At 38.2% G+C, this 17872-nt stretch overlaps 1 protein-coding gene across 2 annotated transcripts in view; it reads left to right on the top strand.

Moving 5' to 3' along the window:
• The first annotated feature begins 8643 nt into the window (after window positions 1-8643).
• iqsec2a (IQ motif and Sec7 domain ArfGEF 2a) overlaps window positions 8644-17872 on the top strand; it is a 104662-nt gene continuing 95433 nt past the window's right edge. For both annotated transcript variants that reach the window (XM_073819264.1, XM_073819267.1), the window contains exon 1: window positions 8644-11178. In XM_073819264.1, the coding sequence (XP_073675365.1) occupies window positions 10682-11178 (497 nt within the window). In that variant the 5' untranslated portion in view covers window positions 8644-10681. The remainder of the gene's footprint in view (window positions 11179-17872) is intronic.

The following is a 17872-nucleotide window of genomic DNA, read 5'->3' on the forward strand; positions in this document are numbered from 1 at the left end:
TTTACCGTATGTATTAGTTTTGCCAGTGTCACTGTAGCTTTTGGTTATTTTGCCGTTTTGGGCTGTAAGGACCCTTGAAATAACTGAAATGTGTGGCGAAGTGATATAGACATGTACTGCGGTCAAAAGCTGCCTGGAACTACGTTTGCCGTGCATTTCCCTGAAAATAATGCACACCTCTAGAACGTTCGTCAGCCAATCAGATTCAAGCATTCAATGGCCCTGTAGTATAAATATGGTTACTGATGATTATTTGATTTTAATGCCATGTGCCCAATAATTATCTTTAGATTCTCAGCGGTGTTTCAACATGTCTGTTTGACTAATTAATTTCTTTTAAATTGCTATGGAAAGTACCTATCCCTGGGAAAAAAATGTCAAAATTTTTGTTGGAGATTGCTAGCGTGAAGCACGCTAATCATCTAGGAAACGTGTGCCCTCGGAATTTCAAGGCTCTGCATTTCAACAGGCAAGTACTCGCACATATCACCGAACAGCTTGGGAATAAACTCCTACACATACAATATCCAGCATCCTACATATTCACCATCTACTGCAGAAGAAAAATATCAAACTGATCTCTCAATATCACACGTTTGGTCCTACGACACACAAACACACAAACTGTTCCAAAACTAGCAAACTACCTCACCGTGTGTCTACTGTACGTAGTCAAATATAGTACATTCCAAAGGGTTGTTCACTCAGAATGTTCGGGTTTAAATCTGCGAAATGCACGATGCAGGGCGGTGAAAATCAAAAACGCAAGGTCTCAAGATACATTTTTAAAAGAGTTTACCTGATTTTAACTTAAACATTTAAAAATGTTTCTGTGTAAAAGGCCGCTAACGGGTGAGTCATGCAGAATGCATTTAAATGCATGATGGGCAGTGAAAACAAAAAATGCCGTTTTTTAAAAGCTGATTGGGAAAACGCAGATATTTCCCTGCGGTTTGGCCTCTCATTTACACGAAAACCCAGTTTTTATCACAGAAAACGATTATTTCTAAAAACTCCGGCCAAAGTGGATAAATTAGAAAACGCCGTTTTCACGTTGTAGTGTGGACAGTGAAAACGGAGACTTTTGAAAACGATGACGCATATTTATAGTCATGTGACGCATATTGTACCAATAGATATCTATGTTTACGCCAGTAATTGTGCCTGTGCTATTCACACACTGCTGCTAAAGAGATTTACCTTGTACACTCTTCAAATTACAGTCCTAAAATGATGACGGAAAATTTACTCACAGTTGCTGTCCTGCAAAACATGACGACAACTGCTTTTCAGACAAAATATGAATGAGCGCGATATAGAAGTGTCAGTGGATGATGAGATATTTCCGTAAATTATCCCGCTAGAAGAATTGCGTGAAAACTTATTACGTCTGTATAATTTTGGAGGCTTTACGCATGCGCAGTAAGGCGAATTTGATGTTTTCCTACGTTTCAGTGTGGATGAGAAACTTTTGGAAAACGCTTGGAAACGCTAGTGTGGACGGAGAGCGTTTTAAAATGAAAACTCCGTTTTCAAATGTATCCGGATTAATGTAAATGTAGCCTTATTTTAACCTCAGAAGAAAATGATGTATACTATGAAAGCCCATTTCTGCCACTGAATAAAATAAAAAAAAAGTTTACATCTCGCAATTTTAAACTTTTTTTTCTCAGAATTGCATGATAAAGACTCGCAATTTTGACTTTTATCTTAGAATTTAGATAAACTCACAACTAACCCTTCACAAAAACCTGCCCTTCTTAGTTACTGTTATGTCCGACAAACAATTCCACTACACTACACATCAATTTACACTACACATCATGTTCTCATGAAGTGAAAAATACACCATGGAAGAAAGAGGAAACTGACAACAGTTACTTCTCTAATTTTTTTTTTACTTTTTAAAAATTCTTACAATAAATACATGTGAACCGATCGCCTTTTTTATTTAAAGCACACAATAAACAATAATAACTATCAGAATATATTTCATTTTAAATGTGGAAAGACTTCAATGCACACAATTTTTCAAGTTAGTCCACCATTTAATTTACTCTCCTACCTGATTTGTTTGTCGGACAAAATGGCGGATTCTGCATTATGATTGGTCATATCTTCGTCAATCAAGCTGTTTGCAAAGGGTCAATTGTGAGTTATGTCAGAATTGTGAGATATAAACTTTTTGAGAACATATCAGTCTCCTTTTTCCCTAAAATTGGACTATATAACTTACATTTTTGAGTTTATATCTCAAGATTCAGAGAAAAAAAGTCAGAATTGCATAAAAAAAAGCCAGAATTGTGAGATATAAACTTGCATTTGAGAGAAAAAAAGTCAGAATTGTGATTTTAAAACTCGCAATTGCAAGTTTATATCACGCAATTCTGACTTTTTAACTCTCAACACATCCATCTAGCACGTTTATATGGAAAAACAACAGGAAAAGCTCTGTGTTATTTGCAAACAACCCCTCACAAACAAAATAAACTGAATTGGAGCACACTACACAGATATTAACTTTTAACAACAAACTTTTTCACAAATAGTGCTCCTCACATGATGAGTCCACACATGATTAGCCCACAGTGTGGTATTAGCATATGTTGCTAAGCATACATCATACAAATATATTAATTAAAATGAACTCTTTTAACAATAATGTTACATAAAATATACTGTATTTATATTCTGTGTCCACCATCTTGGATATTTACAGTGCCTTGTGAAAGTATTCATAGTCATTTTTTTCACTTTTTGTTATGTTAAACTGCTTTAAATTTCCACATGAATCTACACTCTATACACCATAATGACAAAGCAGAAAACAGGTTTGTAACAACGTTGCAAGTTTATTAGAAATAAAACACTTAAATGATTCCATTGCATAAGTATTCATACACTTTTTGGAACACTTGAAATTTAGCTCAGGAGCATTCATATCACTTGTAGATATTACTACACTTCGAGTGGAGTTATCCTGTGGTAAATTCCTTGGTTAGACTGGTGACCATGAAGCTAATGGTCACTCTAGTTGAGCTCCATGATCATATACTGTATGCAGATGGGAGAAACTTACAGAAGGAGTCTTTTTTGGCGGTGTGGCCAAACTCAATCATCTCCTCAGTAAAAGCACATGAAAACCCACTTGGTATTTGCAAAAAAGCACCTAAAGAGGTTTCAGACTGTAAGAAACAAGATTTTTGGTCTGATGAACCTCAATTCCAAGTATCATGTTTAGAGGAAAGCAAGCACTGCTCATCACCTGCACAGTAGCATCCCAAAAGTAAAGTATGGAAGTAGCAGCCTCATGCTGTGGAGCTGTATTTCAGCAACAGGGACTGAGGGACTTGTCAGAGTAGAAGAAAAACTTAACACAGCAAAATACAGAGATAGCCTTAATGAAAACCTAGTCCAGAGCATTCAGAACCTCAGACTGGGCAGAAAGTTCACCTTCCAACAGGACAATGACCCTGAAGCACACAGCAAGAGTGGCTTATAGACAACTCTGTTAATGTCCTTGAGTGGCCCAGCCAGAGCCTGGGCTGAACCCAATCAAACATTTTTTCAGAAACCTGAAAATGTCTGCTAGCTATCCAGGCTGACAGAGCTTAAAAGGTAAAGAAGTGAGGAGAAGAATGGCAGATAATTGCCAAATGCAGATGTGCAAAGCTTGTTGTATCGTACCAAAAAGACAGAGTCTGTAAAGGTGTTTCAACTAAGGACTGAGTTAAGGGTATGAGTACTTATGCAATGTACTTATTTCAGTGATTTATTTTTTAATAAATTGCAAAGTTGTCACAAATCTGCTTTTTTGTTTTCCATGGTGTATGGAGTGTAGATTGATGTGAAATGTTTTTTTAAGCAGTTTAATGTAAGGCTGCAGCATAACAAAACGTGAAAAAGGGCACTTTATTTCTTACCTCACTGCAGTACATACTAAAATGGTCCATGAAAGATAAAATATCTTATTAAACACCCTGCTTATGTTGTGTAAACTGCTAAACATCTACAGTAGGTACCACACTAGGTTGTGGGGGGAAAAAATGTGGATGATCAAAGGTTCAGTACTTCATGTTAATGAACATTACTTGCATGAATTGGAGCAAATGTGTTATTTTTTCTTGAAAAGAAAAGTCTTGCTCCAAAAGCACATACTAGCATTCATCAAAATACATTTGAAACTATGATTATCACTCTTTTCACTTTAGAGTGCGAGCAGGCCTGTGGGAATAACAGTAGAAGGCTTCGCTCTCGCTCTATCTCTCTATTCTAATTGCTCCCACTAATTATACACTATGGCCTACACCATGTTAACTATGAAACGGGAGGGCGAACAGGGGCTGCTGTGCCTCATCCTTCCTCCTTCTATTTTGCCCCAGCATATGGGGCTCAAAACTCAGATAACATTTTGAATTTGGCCATTTTTGAAAAGCTTATTTTTTAATCCCCCGATTTAAACATCTCTCAGCTGACTAAGAGTCAATAATATGTATCTGAGAGATCACGACATCTTTATTTTTAGTCTGGGAGCGCATGTAACGTACGCCTGAGAAACCGACACGTTGCTGGGGCGTGCATGTGTGCTGCTCAGGGAAGCAGAAGGGGGCTGGATGTTGAGCACCAGGGAAATGTCATGTTGACCTTTTTAATCAGCAAGCTACAGGCTGCTTCAGATGAGACGAGGAGGGTTTGTGTCACTCACATATGAAGTATAATCGGCGATAAGTGCGAGGCGTGTACACAAGGGCTGTATATTACAGCGTCTCTGATACGTTGCGTATTATGCAGTTGGCCTGGATATTGTATGTGTGTCAGTGGCAGGTGGTGGACCTAAGAAATGAGGATGTTTTTGTAGTCCATCGTAAATTCATGTCCTATTTCCATTTGCTATTTGTAGCTTAAAGGAGTTAGCTGCTTAGCATGCCTTAATCAGTGCCTGATTAAAAATACATTTTCAGTGTCAATAATAAAAATATCTTTTAAAATACACAGCACAGTAGATTCCAGAAGCTAAAATGGCCAGTTCAGCCTTTATTAGCATATCCCTAACTGGTTAATGGGCTGCATCCAAAATCACATACTTTCTTAGTAGGTACTATTTTTGTATGTGGGCTTTGCGGTCATAAAGTAAAAGTATGAATGTGTGTAGTATTAGTGTAACTTGGATGTACTACATCCGTCATATTGTCATTGTCGTATGACCTACAGCATCAGTTGTGTCGCTTCACTGCTTTTCACAGCTCCTCTCCCATGGCCTCATGGGATAGTATGAAGCGTCCATTCAATTTGCACTTCAGAATCTCACTGGAAGTCACAGTAGATCATCTGTGTTCTTTTATGCTTACTGTTTTATAAATACTATGAATTCAGACATTTCTCATACTATTTTCACCTACTATATAGTAGAGAATTATGCATATTAATATGCAGCCAGGCTTTTTTAGTGTCTTTGTTCTTTAACATCTCACAACATTTTCTTCCCATTTTGCTAATATTTTGTTCAATGAAACTTTAGGTGTTCTACTAGTCCCTAATCTCATTTTGAAGGATTTGTAAAAGTTCACAGCTCATTTTTGTCTCTAGTGAATGTTTGAGGCTCTGCATTATGATTCCATCAGCCTTGAAGAAAACACACACTTGTTCTCTCATCTCTTTCCATCCAGATGTTAATGGTAGCCGTCAGTTCTGTAAGCACAAAAGATAAAATGTACATTTATAGTTTTGGCAGACACTATGGGGTGTTGCAATGTGACTTTATTAGTTTTACAAACCAATTGGTCCATGTCGAATCCTCCCTCCTGCCCTTTGTTTAATGGAGCACGGCCATTGCTATCTAAGCGCTAATGTCACTGTCAGAACGAGACAACGATAGGACCAGACCACATAAAGCCACCACAGCTCTGCAGAGCAAATATCAGATCAACTGTAAAACCGATGTGACATGTTGATGAAGCTCCTTATATAACACGCTGCTCCTTGTGAATGAATAGTTAAAGAATAGGAAATGTTCCTAAAGCATTTAAGAAGGAATAGAAAGCTCAATGTGAGAGAACAAACGCTGTGGTTGCCCTGTGGGGAGAGAGAGGAAGAGATGGGGAGGGTTGAAAACAAGACAGTAGTTTTGAAGCTCAGATCTTCACAATGTTCTCCAGCTTTCTTTTTATGACTGGTGTCACAGACATAAAAGAGCGCAACAGAGATAAAAAAAAAAACAGGAACGAGAGATGTAAGGGGATGAAAAGAAAAGGAATAGCGAAAGAGAGGGTGAAAGTACAGAGAAACGAGATTGCATAGATAGATAGATAGATAGATAGATAGATAGATAGATAGATAGATAGATAGTATATACAATATACTATAGATAGATATTATATAGTATATTGTATATAGAAAGATATTATATAGTAAATACACTGTATATACTGTATAGATGGATAGATAGATAGAGACTGAAAATAGATGATAGAGACTAAAGAACTTAGCTAGACGAATACATAGATACTATATAGTATGTTATAGATGATAGATAGACAGACAGACAGACAGACAGACAGACAGATAGATAGATAGATACTATAAAGTATAAACAGTGTATATACTAGATAGATATTAAATAGTATACTGTATATAGATAGAAAGATATTATATAGTAAATACACTGTATATACTGTATATAGATATATAGATGGACAGATAGAGACTGAAAATAGATGATAGAGACTAAAGAACTTAGCTAGACGAATACATAGATACTATATGTTATAGATAAATAGATAGATAGATGGACAGATATAGCTAGACAAATACATAGATACTATATTACGTTATAGAAAGATAGACAAATACATGAAGTAGATACTATATAATACATTATATATAGAGAGACTGATAGATAGATAGATAGATAGATAGATAGATACTATATAGTATATACAGTGTATATACTATAGATAGATATTATATAGTAAATACACTGTATATACTGTATATAGATATATAGATGGATAGATAGAGACTGATAATAGATGATAGAAATAGATGATAGAGACTAAAGAACTTAGCTAGACGAATACATAGATACTATATAGTATGTTAGATAGATATAGATAGATAGATAGATAGATACATAGATAATATTTTACACTGTTTATACTGTATAGATAGATAGATAGAGTATAGATAGGTGCAGTATAGATACTATATAGTATATACACTACATACTGTATAGATAGATATATGACAGGTGGATAGATGGACAGACAAATACACAGATAATATTTAGTATGATATAGATAGATGGATAGACAGATAGTTTTTACAATGAAGATTAATCAAAAATGCACAGAGAATTATGCAGTTGAATAATTAGGCTTCTGTGTGGGAGAGTAAGAAATTAAATGGATTTCTCTCCATCCATCGTTTTTTCTCTCTCTCTCCGCAACTCTTTTCTCCTCCGCATGCACCTCTTACATAAACAGTGGATATCAGTATGCTCTATATGAGCAAAGCGTGCCCAATTCGCCCGTGCAGAGCGCAGACTCTCACGCGTGAACACGTTTTCCATGAACTTTAAGAAGAGGGCATCTGGAGTGAGCTGATGAACCAGTGACGCAGAATGCCATGGGTAAAGATTAATCCTGGACCCAGAAATCAGCTCAGAGTCGCTTGTGTTTCAAAAACCAGTCAGCTGCCTACCGAGCATTTTTGACCATCATGCTTACTAGTTTTTGTGGGAATTTATCACTGGAATGACTTTGACAGTGGAACAGTCTTTGAAATAACTGCCTCCCTTGACTACTGAAATAGGATAATGATTGAGACACACCCTAGCTAGCACAAGTTCATTGTACCAGTGGATTCAACTGTTGACGGAAGCATAATTCTACCCTTAACGTAGCATTCGTTACTGTTATTAAACAGATACATTAAGCCCTAATGATAAAGTAAAGCACAACATACTAGTGGTCTCCTTTTCTTGCATGTGCTTAGCACATCCCTTTCACTCACACACAGTTCAGCTGTGACTAAGGCACACACAGAGAGAAAGAGAGGGCAGGACGTGTGGGTGGAAGTAAGAAAAAAATGGATGGTTTAATGTGGGTGCTGAAAGCAGTGAGAGCATGAGAGTGATTCAGCACATGGAACATCCTAAAATTGCTGTAAAAGCCGAAAGCTACTTGTCCGTGGTTTTGCTGCAGTAGAAAATTATACCACCAAATGAAATATTCATATTGGGCACTATCGTCATTTTAAGCTCGCATTAACCGTGCAAAGTCTGATTTTATATTAATGTAGGCTACCTGTTGCTGGCTGAAATTTAAATTTGGACTGCACTGAATGAGCACCATTGCCTCAGAGTGTAAATCTATGCTGGCTTGCGTTTTCTGCAGATTAAATGCACCACACAGCCTTCGGTTTGAGTCTTGAGGTGTGTGTGTGTGTGTGTGTGTGTGTGTGTGTGTGTGTGTGTGTGTGTGTGTGTGTGTGTGTGTGTGTGTGTGTGTGTGTGTGTGTGTGTATAGGAGAGAGCGAGAGAAAGAGAGAGCGAGAGAGAAAGAAAGAGAGGGAGAGAAACTGCACTCATTTTGGCTCAGCGCAAGGAGCCACTCTCCCGTCGAAACGAATGTTACCGCGTTCCAAAATGGCCGACCACAGGGACACAGTTTCCCCGGCATGTTCCTCTAGCGCTACACGCTCGGACTAACGTCAGAGCCTCGATTGAAAAGAAAAATATATTCTCTCTGACTCACTCAAATGAACTTAACCCCTGCATCACCCTTTACTACGGCGAGAGGCGCTGAGCATCATCGACATGCTGCGAAACTAGCGATCGAGACACATGTGGACACTGCGGTGAAACCGAATGGCGGCGAGGGGCGGCAGGTGCAGGGCTGTCCAGGGAGCATCAGAAGGGAATGCATGTCTGTTCAACATGTGAGCGGTTCATTCATGAACGAACATCCTTAGTCACTGGCATCAATAGGCTACGTCTTGACATCTGTCACATACTGGGAGACACAACCGTTTTGGGTAGTTTAATGAGTTGTCATGCAACGCAGTCTCCATAAATTGTCTTAAAAATGATAGTGACAGCTGTGCTCCATCAGCATGGGTGTTATTTAATGATCTGGCGCGCATTGGCTTGACACTGTGTGGACGAGCACGCGGACGCTGTATTGCGCGTCTCAGCTGTTTCGGGACCTGAGCGCCTTTGCGCTGATTACACAAAGCGACATAAAACTCGACAGGCAGTGGACATCCTGCTGCAAGGATTGTATTTCCTCTCTGTTTTGTTTTAGGTGATCGGGAGGAACGCGTTGCGATCAACCGCAGCAGAAGATCAATAATCATTTGCTCGGTTTAAACTCATAAAAATCCTAATTTTTTTTGACGTTGGAACGTCGAATTTGGAGATCTAATCGACTTTGATGTCATCGCTTTGGGACGCATTCTACACATCGCCTCATTATCGCGCAGCTGTACGCGTTGGAGATGCGCGATTGTCTTCAAGGACTGTCTGGGCAATAAATGTGAAACCGCTCGTGAGTAAACGACAAATGGGTGCATGAAACATTAATGATAGATGTCATTATTTTACACTAGGGTTCAGAAATAATGAAATGAAGGTGCAAATAAATGGTGTGTTGTGAAATAACCAATATTGCGTTGAACAGACTTTACAATGAGTTGAAATGCATCATGCGTGGGAAATTTGATTCCGTGTCTTAAGATGCATGATGATGAGCAATATCAATGGCTTGAATGAAGAGATCTTGGTTTTGTAATGAGGGTGCAAAGAAGAGAGAAGGGGGAGCTGGGTTGTTCTGAAAGACATGCGCACACCTCCCTGAAGCCAATTTAGTATTGCGGTGGATTTATCAGAAGAACTTTGGTCCCTCTCTCTCTCTACCTTTCCATCTTGATCGCCTCTGGAATAGAATGACTCCTGACGAAAATGTCTCCCGAACACTTCAGTCTGGAATATGAGTCATGAATAGACAGTCAGAAAACAGCTGCAGTGCTTCAGCTCCACATTTGAAAGAGAAACGGAAGAGGATGCACACCAGAGAAATGGACGTAAAGGAAATCGGCTTTCCTTCCTGTACAATGGATATTTGCTGACTTGGCTTTTTGTGTTACATCCTTACCTTGGACTTGAGGTACTGGGAATGTTTTGTGACTCTGTCACAGATTAGTTTTTTGTTCATTTTTATTTCCTAATGAGAGTAATATCTGGCTGAATGACTGATGAAGTTAATTTCTGCAAACTGGCTTTGATCTCCGTTCCATGATTCCTTGGTGGCAGTGGAAAAATGGCATGCTTGACAGAAGAATAGCGATGCACACAAACACATGCTCACACCAATCGTAAACAAACAGACAAAAAAAAAAAACTACTCATTAACATTATCATCATCCCTTGATTTTAAATATCAATTCCCAATATGGAATTTTCTCATTGTTTCCCAGTACTCTGACTTCAAATGCTGAATTTAACTCTGAGGGAATCTCAGATTAAGACCACTGACTATTTTACCCTGGTTGTCCAACTCTAACTCCAACACATTTCCATCTCTCCCCCCCACCCGCTCCACGTGGGGGGGAGAGCTTCTTCTTACGGGGTAATCTCAGAAGCTTGTCCCGGCAGACGGTGACTGTCACGCAGGTGTCCATCAGCATGGATGCTGGGCAGGGCAGCCCGGAGAGCCCTAACCGGGCAGTGGAGTACCTGCTGGAGCTCAACAACATTATCGAGAGCCAACAGAAGCTTCTGGAAACTCAACGGCGGCGCATTGAGGAGCTTGAAGTGCAACTGGACCGCCTCAGCCAGGAGAACAAAGACCTGAGGTTGGACCGACAGCCCTGCCCACCCCCTCCTCCACCTGCCATCCACCCCGTCCAGCCACCTACTTCCAACGCTTCAACCTCCACTAACATCTACGCCAATCAGAGTCACAACAGCGGGCCCATCCCGATACCCATCCCAGCTCCGGCTCCCCCGCCCCCACCTCCACCCGTGCCACCACGGGACCGGCGCATCAATGCCAACACGCACATGAGGCTTGGCCAAAGCCTGTCAGCTGGAGCCAATGCCACAGAGCGAGAGAGGGACCGAGACAGGGAACGAGAAAGAGACGGCGCCGCTACCAGTTTGGGGAGCTCTCTGCAGAGACAGTAAGTACAGGCCTGAGGGCTCTTTTACTGCATAGCTGAGGATCTACTGTAGAAAAGAGTTTCCACAGCCTCCATGCTGGCTGTTTGGAAAACTGTCAATTGAGAAAGTGTGTTTGCATGCAAAAACAGTTTTTAAAACTGTATGTTGGTGCGTGTGCTAGCAATCAATATATTTGAAAGGAATAGATCACAAATTCTGTCACTTATGTTCCATCATGTCGTTCCAAAATTCGTGTTCACATTGAACCCCATTGACTTTAATTGTATGGGCAGGTAAAACTTTCCTCAAATTCTTTCATGTCCCACTGAAGAAAGCCATACAGGATTGGAACAACATGAGGGTGTATAGATGCTGACAGAATTTCTGAGTGAACTATCCTCTAAAGCAAGTACTGTAATATTCACTGACACTGGATGAAGATTCGAACTACACATACTTTTTGAGTTGTTTTACATCATGCACTAGTATTTTAACAGCACGTCCGTTACACTAGTAATATTGGTGCAGAACTAATGATTTTATAAATACGGAACCAAAGAACAGAAAGCACCTTTCAGAGGGTATCTTTCCTGTTCGCACTCCGTCTGTTTTACAAAACTGAAATTGAGTGCAACAGTCTGTCACAATAGGACTCTTTCCAGGCCATCGGACAGGCAGCTGGCTGTGCCATCGAGCCTGAGCATTACATAAGCCGACAGACTCTTATCTGGACAGACTCCTACTGCTAGGCCTTTGGCAGAGTGACAGGCTAATGTCATGGGATCCTGGGATTGAATTAGCGTGCTAAATCTGTCACAAATGTAATCACTTTTTTGATTTTGAATGAGATTGGACTCTGCCTGTGATTGTTTTCTGGAGAATAAGGAAGTTTCAGGAAGTTTAGCTTTATTTTAATGGAATATAAGCTTTTAGCTAAGATTATGTGGAATGAAATAAGCGATTGTAAGTACACACTCTGTCAATCTATCCATTTATTAGCGCTGGGCGATATATCGGTTTAAACGGTAAACCAGTTTTAATTGTGCACACGGCATATCGGTACAAGTGGTTAAGCAACATAGACAGTGTCTTGAATTGAGAGGAGATCCATGTTAACCACATACACTTCTTACTAATGGTTAGAAAACTATTAATAACACAACTAATTCTTTAACCGGACAAATAAACCAACTGTAAATGGACTATAACTGAAGACCAAGAACCTAAAAAAAACAAAGCAAAGAGGAGAAAATACTGTAGCAGTCAGAGCAAAATTACTGCTCACAATGGAAGTTGGGAGTTTATATGAATTTCTGAGGGAAACTGACTGTCAGAAAAGTTTAGATAGTATTTTCCTCTCAACTTACCTTTATATAACACATATTAATGTAAAGTTTAACCCTTGCATGAAAGTTACGCCAATCACTAATACATATTCAGGTCTTTAGTGACCTGGACCTATATATCCAGCACGGATGGATCTCTAACTGCTGGAATAGCAAAAAACTCTCTTGATATTTTAAGAACAATTACAGAAGAATAAAATAAAGCGTATTTCATTACCTTTTGAAATTGAAAGGGTTAATATGAGCAGATGATTTTATCAATGCCATCATCCTCAGAGCGCACTTTCACAGTACATTCAGCATCTGATCATATTCGCGATATCAACCATATTTGCAAAACTACTGTTTTCAGTGACTTCAAAATCAATAGTTTGATCGCTGGCAGCTTATTCACCACATCCACCATCAAATGAGAGTGACATTTATATTTTATGGCATACAGTAATTGCTCTGCAGTATTGCCATTCAAACAGTTTAATTTTTGCTGATGATATTCTTTTGTTTTATGCCTGCGGTAATTACGCGTAACATCATTATTGACTATTAAACAGTGCCACCTCGAGGAAAAAAGTGAATTGCATATATTGAGTAATGCACTTAAAAAATATACTTGCTTATTTGCATACCTCAGGTCTCTGGCGACCCTATACACTTTTTATAAAAAATTAAACCGAAAACATTCTTTTACATTTTCTTATTTTTTTCTTCTTACATTGTTTATAATTAATAGATTGAAGAATACTAAAGGATGTTGATGTCTAACTTTAATAAATGGAGGGAGAGGGTAGTAAATGACGTCCCGGGTTGCTAAAGATCCGAGGTATACATTTAAGGGTTAAAAGCGTAGCTACTTTGTTTACAAAAGTAACCGAGAAGCGCTGTATCCTGCTGTTTCATAAGCGCCACCTGCTGGCAGAAAGTGAATTTGCATTCTCATTCACCCCATCTACTGTTTTTGTTTTGTTTTATGGAGCGTAATTTCAGAAAGTGAAGGTCAGACCGTTCTTTTTTTGCTTCAGATTTTGAAAATATACAATTTAATTTATATCAAAATGATACATGTAGGATGTATGTTTGAATCGTGATTCGGCATTCCGCAACTGTTTAATGCATTCTGATTCATATAAAGGCTCAGTCAGGAAAAAAAAAATGTGATAAACCGCCAGTATCCCAAAAAAATGTGATGCAGATGTTTGGTCAAACCGCCCAGCACTACTATCTATCTACTGCATCTATTAAAAGTCTTCTCTACTTAAAAGTTAGTCTCATCCATTTCCTTAAATTCAATTTATTAGAATTCTACCTCCTTACATTTGAACTACATTTAAATTGCAGTTCTATATTCTTTTTACTACCTCGTTTTGGAATGAATTGCGTTGTGGAACTCATTTTGGATTTGAATCATTATTTTAAAAAGTAAAATTAAGTTGTCAGTGGTGCACAACCGTGTTAATTTGGGATGATGTTTATTTTTGGCTAAACTGTCCCTTTAAATGGATGCTGTTGATATCTTGTATGATTTCAAATTGTGTTTGAGGAAAAGGAATCTCTGAAAAGATTTCCACAGTGAGCAAAGCTGTCAGTAGCCTCAAGACTGTCAATATCATTCCTAGCATGTGCTGCGTCAACACGCTCCATACAAATCCAGAGAGAGAGAGAGAGATGGTACAGAAGTGTAGTGGGCCACTCCTTGTGCTGCTGACAGTTAAGTTGTTTGTCTCCCTCCCTGCATTGCTGAGGAATCGACCTCTCCATTGCACCTCTGATCGCTAACGCCTGTAGTGTGCACTTGAGCCGGCCTCATCGTAGCGCACGATGCATACAGATGCGTGCTTGAGCGTGTGGAGATTAACATTAGGTGGATTGGATCAGTGTGGAGCACTGCAGTACAGCATCTCCTGTAGTTTTTAAGGCAGGTGGCTGGTGTGGTGTGGAGATTCGTTTTTGTATGTATGATCGGGCCACTGTGTAGGAGAGGTTGTGATTAAAATTCAGCGCAGAGTCAGATTGTGGATCAACTTGTGTGGGAGAGCGAAGCAGAGAGTCAGAGAGAGAGAGCGGAAGAGGCTGCAGAATACACTGCACCCTTTTTGTGTTGCTCACTTTCTATGTTTTGTTTCTCCAATATGCACACCTCTTGGATTTAGTTTCTCTTGCCCTCCTTTCCAATGGAGAGAAACCTGTATGCCCTCTGTTTGCGGAGATAAATTGAGTTCTTTCTTTCTCATCTGAGACTTATTTCTTCTTTTCCTTGAGGGCAGATAGCGTACTGCACTTCTTGCATAGTAATTATGGTTTAACTGTAGTATTTGTTAGGAGTGGCAATTTTGATTTATAACATTGATTTGAATCTTTGCTTCTGTTCAACAAAAACATTTGTTCAATGATTTGATCAGCCGCTGTTTGCTGAGACTAAACTGCGATTGTGGTTGCAGGATAAATGCACTTATGCAACCTCTGTGTACATTATAGTCTTTTTGTAGTTTTAGTACGTAGTTTTTAAAGAGAAGAGTTTTTACAAGTTTTAGTGTATTTGATGAATATATTCAAAAAAACAAAAAAGCTCTGTATATTAGTCGACATTCTCTTGAATTGTGCTTATATAAAAATAATTTTGATGAAATGTAAAAAATTTTTTTTTTTTTAATGGAGAATGATTGTTGTTTTTGTGTGGCTTTAATTACACTTTTATGGTAATTAATGGGATTTTTTTGTTTGCAGAGTTCAAAATTAAGAGCTCCAACCCATGTTCTTAACTAAGAAAACTTACGTCAGAAAAAAGTCAGTCAATTGACTTGCACCTGAACTTTAAAGGGGACTCAACCCTCTTTTTATTTTCTAAATTACATTCACACCGGTGTTTTAGGAAGCCAAACAAATAATAATAGCAACAATTTTATATTCTTATGCCTATGACAGTAATGGCAATATTACTGTATGCACTGTAAAATAAACTACAATTAATATTTCAGGTATATTATTTTGCTTTACGCTACAGTAGGGAAATTACAATACTTTCCTAATTTCTACAGTTCAAAGGGATATTTTGAATTTGGACTACTGTAACGTTACCCATTTGAACCGCTGTTGGCAATTCATACTGCACTTTTAAGCTTTCATTTTGATGGAAACATCAGTAGAGTTTTTATGTTGATGGGAAAACTCCAGCTTCAGTGAAAACAGGCTTACAAAAATGCATCTCACTACAAACCTATTGAAATGCTGTAATCATCTGCCTCGAAAATAAAGCTTAACTGGTGGCCGTTGCATTTCCAAATGTGCGCTAAACTCACGGCGCATGCAATAAATGAGTTCACTACATTCACTGTGAACTGAGCCGTTCTGAGGCACGGAAAACACCAGATCACGAGCTGATTGCCTGAACGAAGTATGCGCTTTGCTTTGAAACGCAAAACGAAAATAGACTTGATGAAAGGATCAAGACATATTGTCCTTTTGGTTTAAGTTCATTTGACAGATACTGTGCCAAAGCATAGTTTTGTTTAAATTATAAATTTAAAGGTTTAAATATATTTTAAAAACTACACTTTTTGCCCTGAAGGCCTATCATTTCATATAGTCTTGTGACCATCATAATACCACAATATTTATAATACTGTCCCTAATGTCTACAGATCTACTAAAAGATATGAGAAATGTGGTTTTAACACAACTAGCATTTTCTAGTTGGCTATTTTTTTATTCACTCCATTGTCAACTTCTAGGTTTGACTTTTATCAAGCTATGGAAAACAAAAGTATTAAGTCTACATTTTCTGTTGTTATGAGTAATTTCACACATTCTTATGTTGGGTTTGTCCTTATTTAACAAGACAAAGACTCATGTCAAACAGAATGATCAACAGGCAGCTTTGTCTGTCAGTAGATCCTCATCTAACACCCCGTTTGCTCATTTTGTTCTCAATTAAAATGTCCTACTTTATTTAGTTCATTCATGAGATTCAGTGTCATGAGACTTAGTTTTGTTCTGACTCAAACATTATTATAATCTTTGCTTGTGTTAAGTAAATCTTTGGTTGTTGAGTTCACTGCTTTGGTGAATTTTTCTCTGCCTTAAAATTTCTTTAAATAAACCGCTTTGTTTATGACCAAAACAAGACGATTGAGACTAGCATACGTTGTAAAAATGATTAGAAAAACACACTTAGAAACTAACAGCTATAGCTGCTTTTATTTAAAACATGTGTATATACAGTCAAACCAAAACGTATTCGCTATAGTTTTGAAAGTGGTAATAAAATATGACAACAACTTGAGTTAACCTGTGTCAAATTCATCTTGATAATGTCAGATAACTTTGATAGAAAGGTATGTAATGGATTACAATCAACCAAAAATTACTAATCAAACTATTAGTATGACAATGTTTATACGACTATCAACACTTTGTTGACCAATTACCAAGCAATTCTTAATTTTGTTCAGTCTGTAGTGTAAAAAGGCATTTGCAATTAAAGCAAATCATGGTCAGGTCAAAGTGTCTGAATAATTTTTGGTCCCAAATATTATGTTTTACTGGTAGTATAAAGAATACTATATAACTGTTAGTGCTGCTCCGATTGATCGGCCACCGATCATGATCGGCCGATATTGGCTTAAAATAGCTTGATCGGACAACCCCAAAAGAGCCAATCAAAAAAGACGATCACTTGAATAGCTCGAGTTTCTCTTCATCAACGCCGATCACTTGACGTAAATTACTTGTGCGACTTTTTCACACGAGCATGCATGGCGCACAGGTAAACAACAGTAGAGCGGAGCTTACCAGTGGCAACATGAGTACTAAATTCCTTATTGGTTTTGTAAGGGTAGTCTTGTTATTAAGCGAGTTGTTCGTGTACAGAATGCTGACTGTTTTGCCGGAGACGATCAAGTTTACTTTCGGTTTCATTCTCTGCTATCTTCAGTGAGTGTTAAATGTGCGTGTTTGAATGTAAATGAATGTATCTTTCTATACCCGTCATATTGCAATACTGTTACCGCTGTACGTCTGATTGTTGTCATCATCTCATGTTGTAGTTCAGTTTATATAGAATGAGGAGAAACGGTGCCCGTGTAATTCACCTTCATATGTTTAGCGCCATTTTATTGCATCGTAATTCTAATGAACGCATATAGATGTTACTGAGGTGAATGTTTTTGTTTCCTATATACAGACGGATTCTGATACATCGTATTTAATAAAGCCTAAACCACATTTTACTACCTTTATCCTAATGACTGTGCAATGCTGGATAATATAATCCTTACATCATCTTAAAAAGCAGCTACAAATAACAAGCAAAGAACATTACATTATCAAAGAACTTCATCACTAACTAGTGTAGCCTAGTCTAGTGCGAGGTGCA

This window comes from Garra rufa, chromosome 15 (assembly GCF_049309525.1).
Source record: "Garra rufa chromosome 15, GarRuf1.0, whole genome shotgun sequence".
NCBI classification, from domain to species: Eukaryota; Metazoa; Chordata; class Actinopteri; order Cypriniformes; family Cyprinidae; genus Garra; species Garra rufa.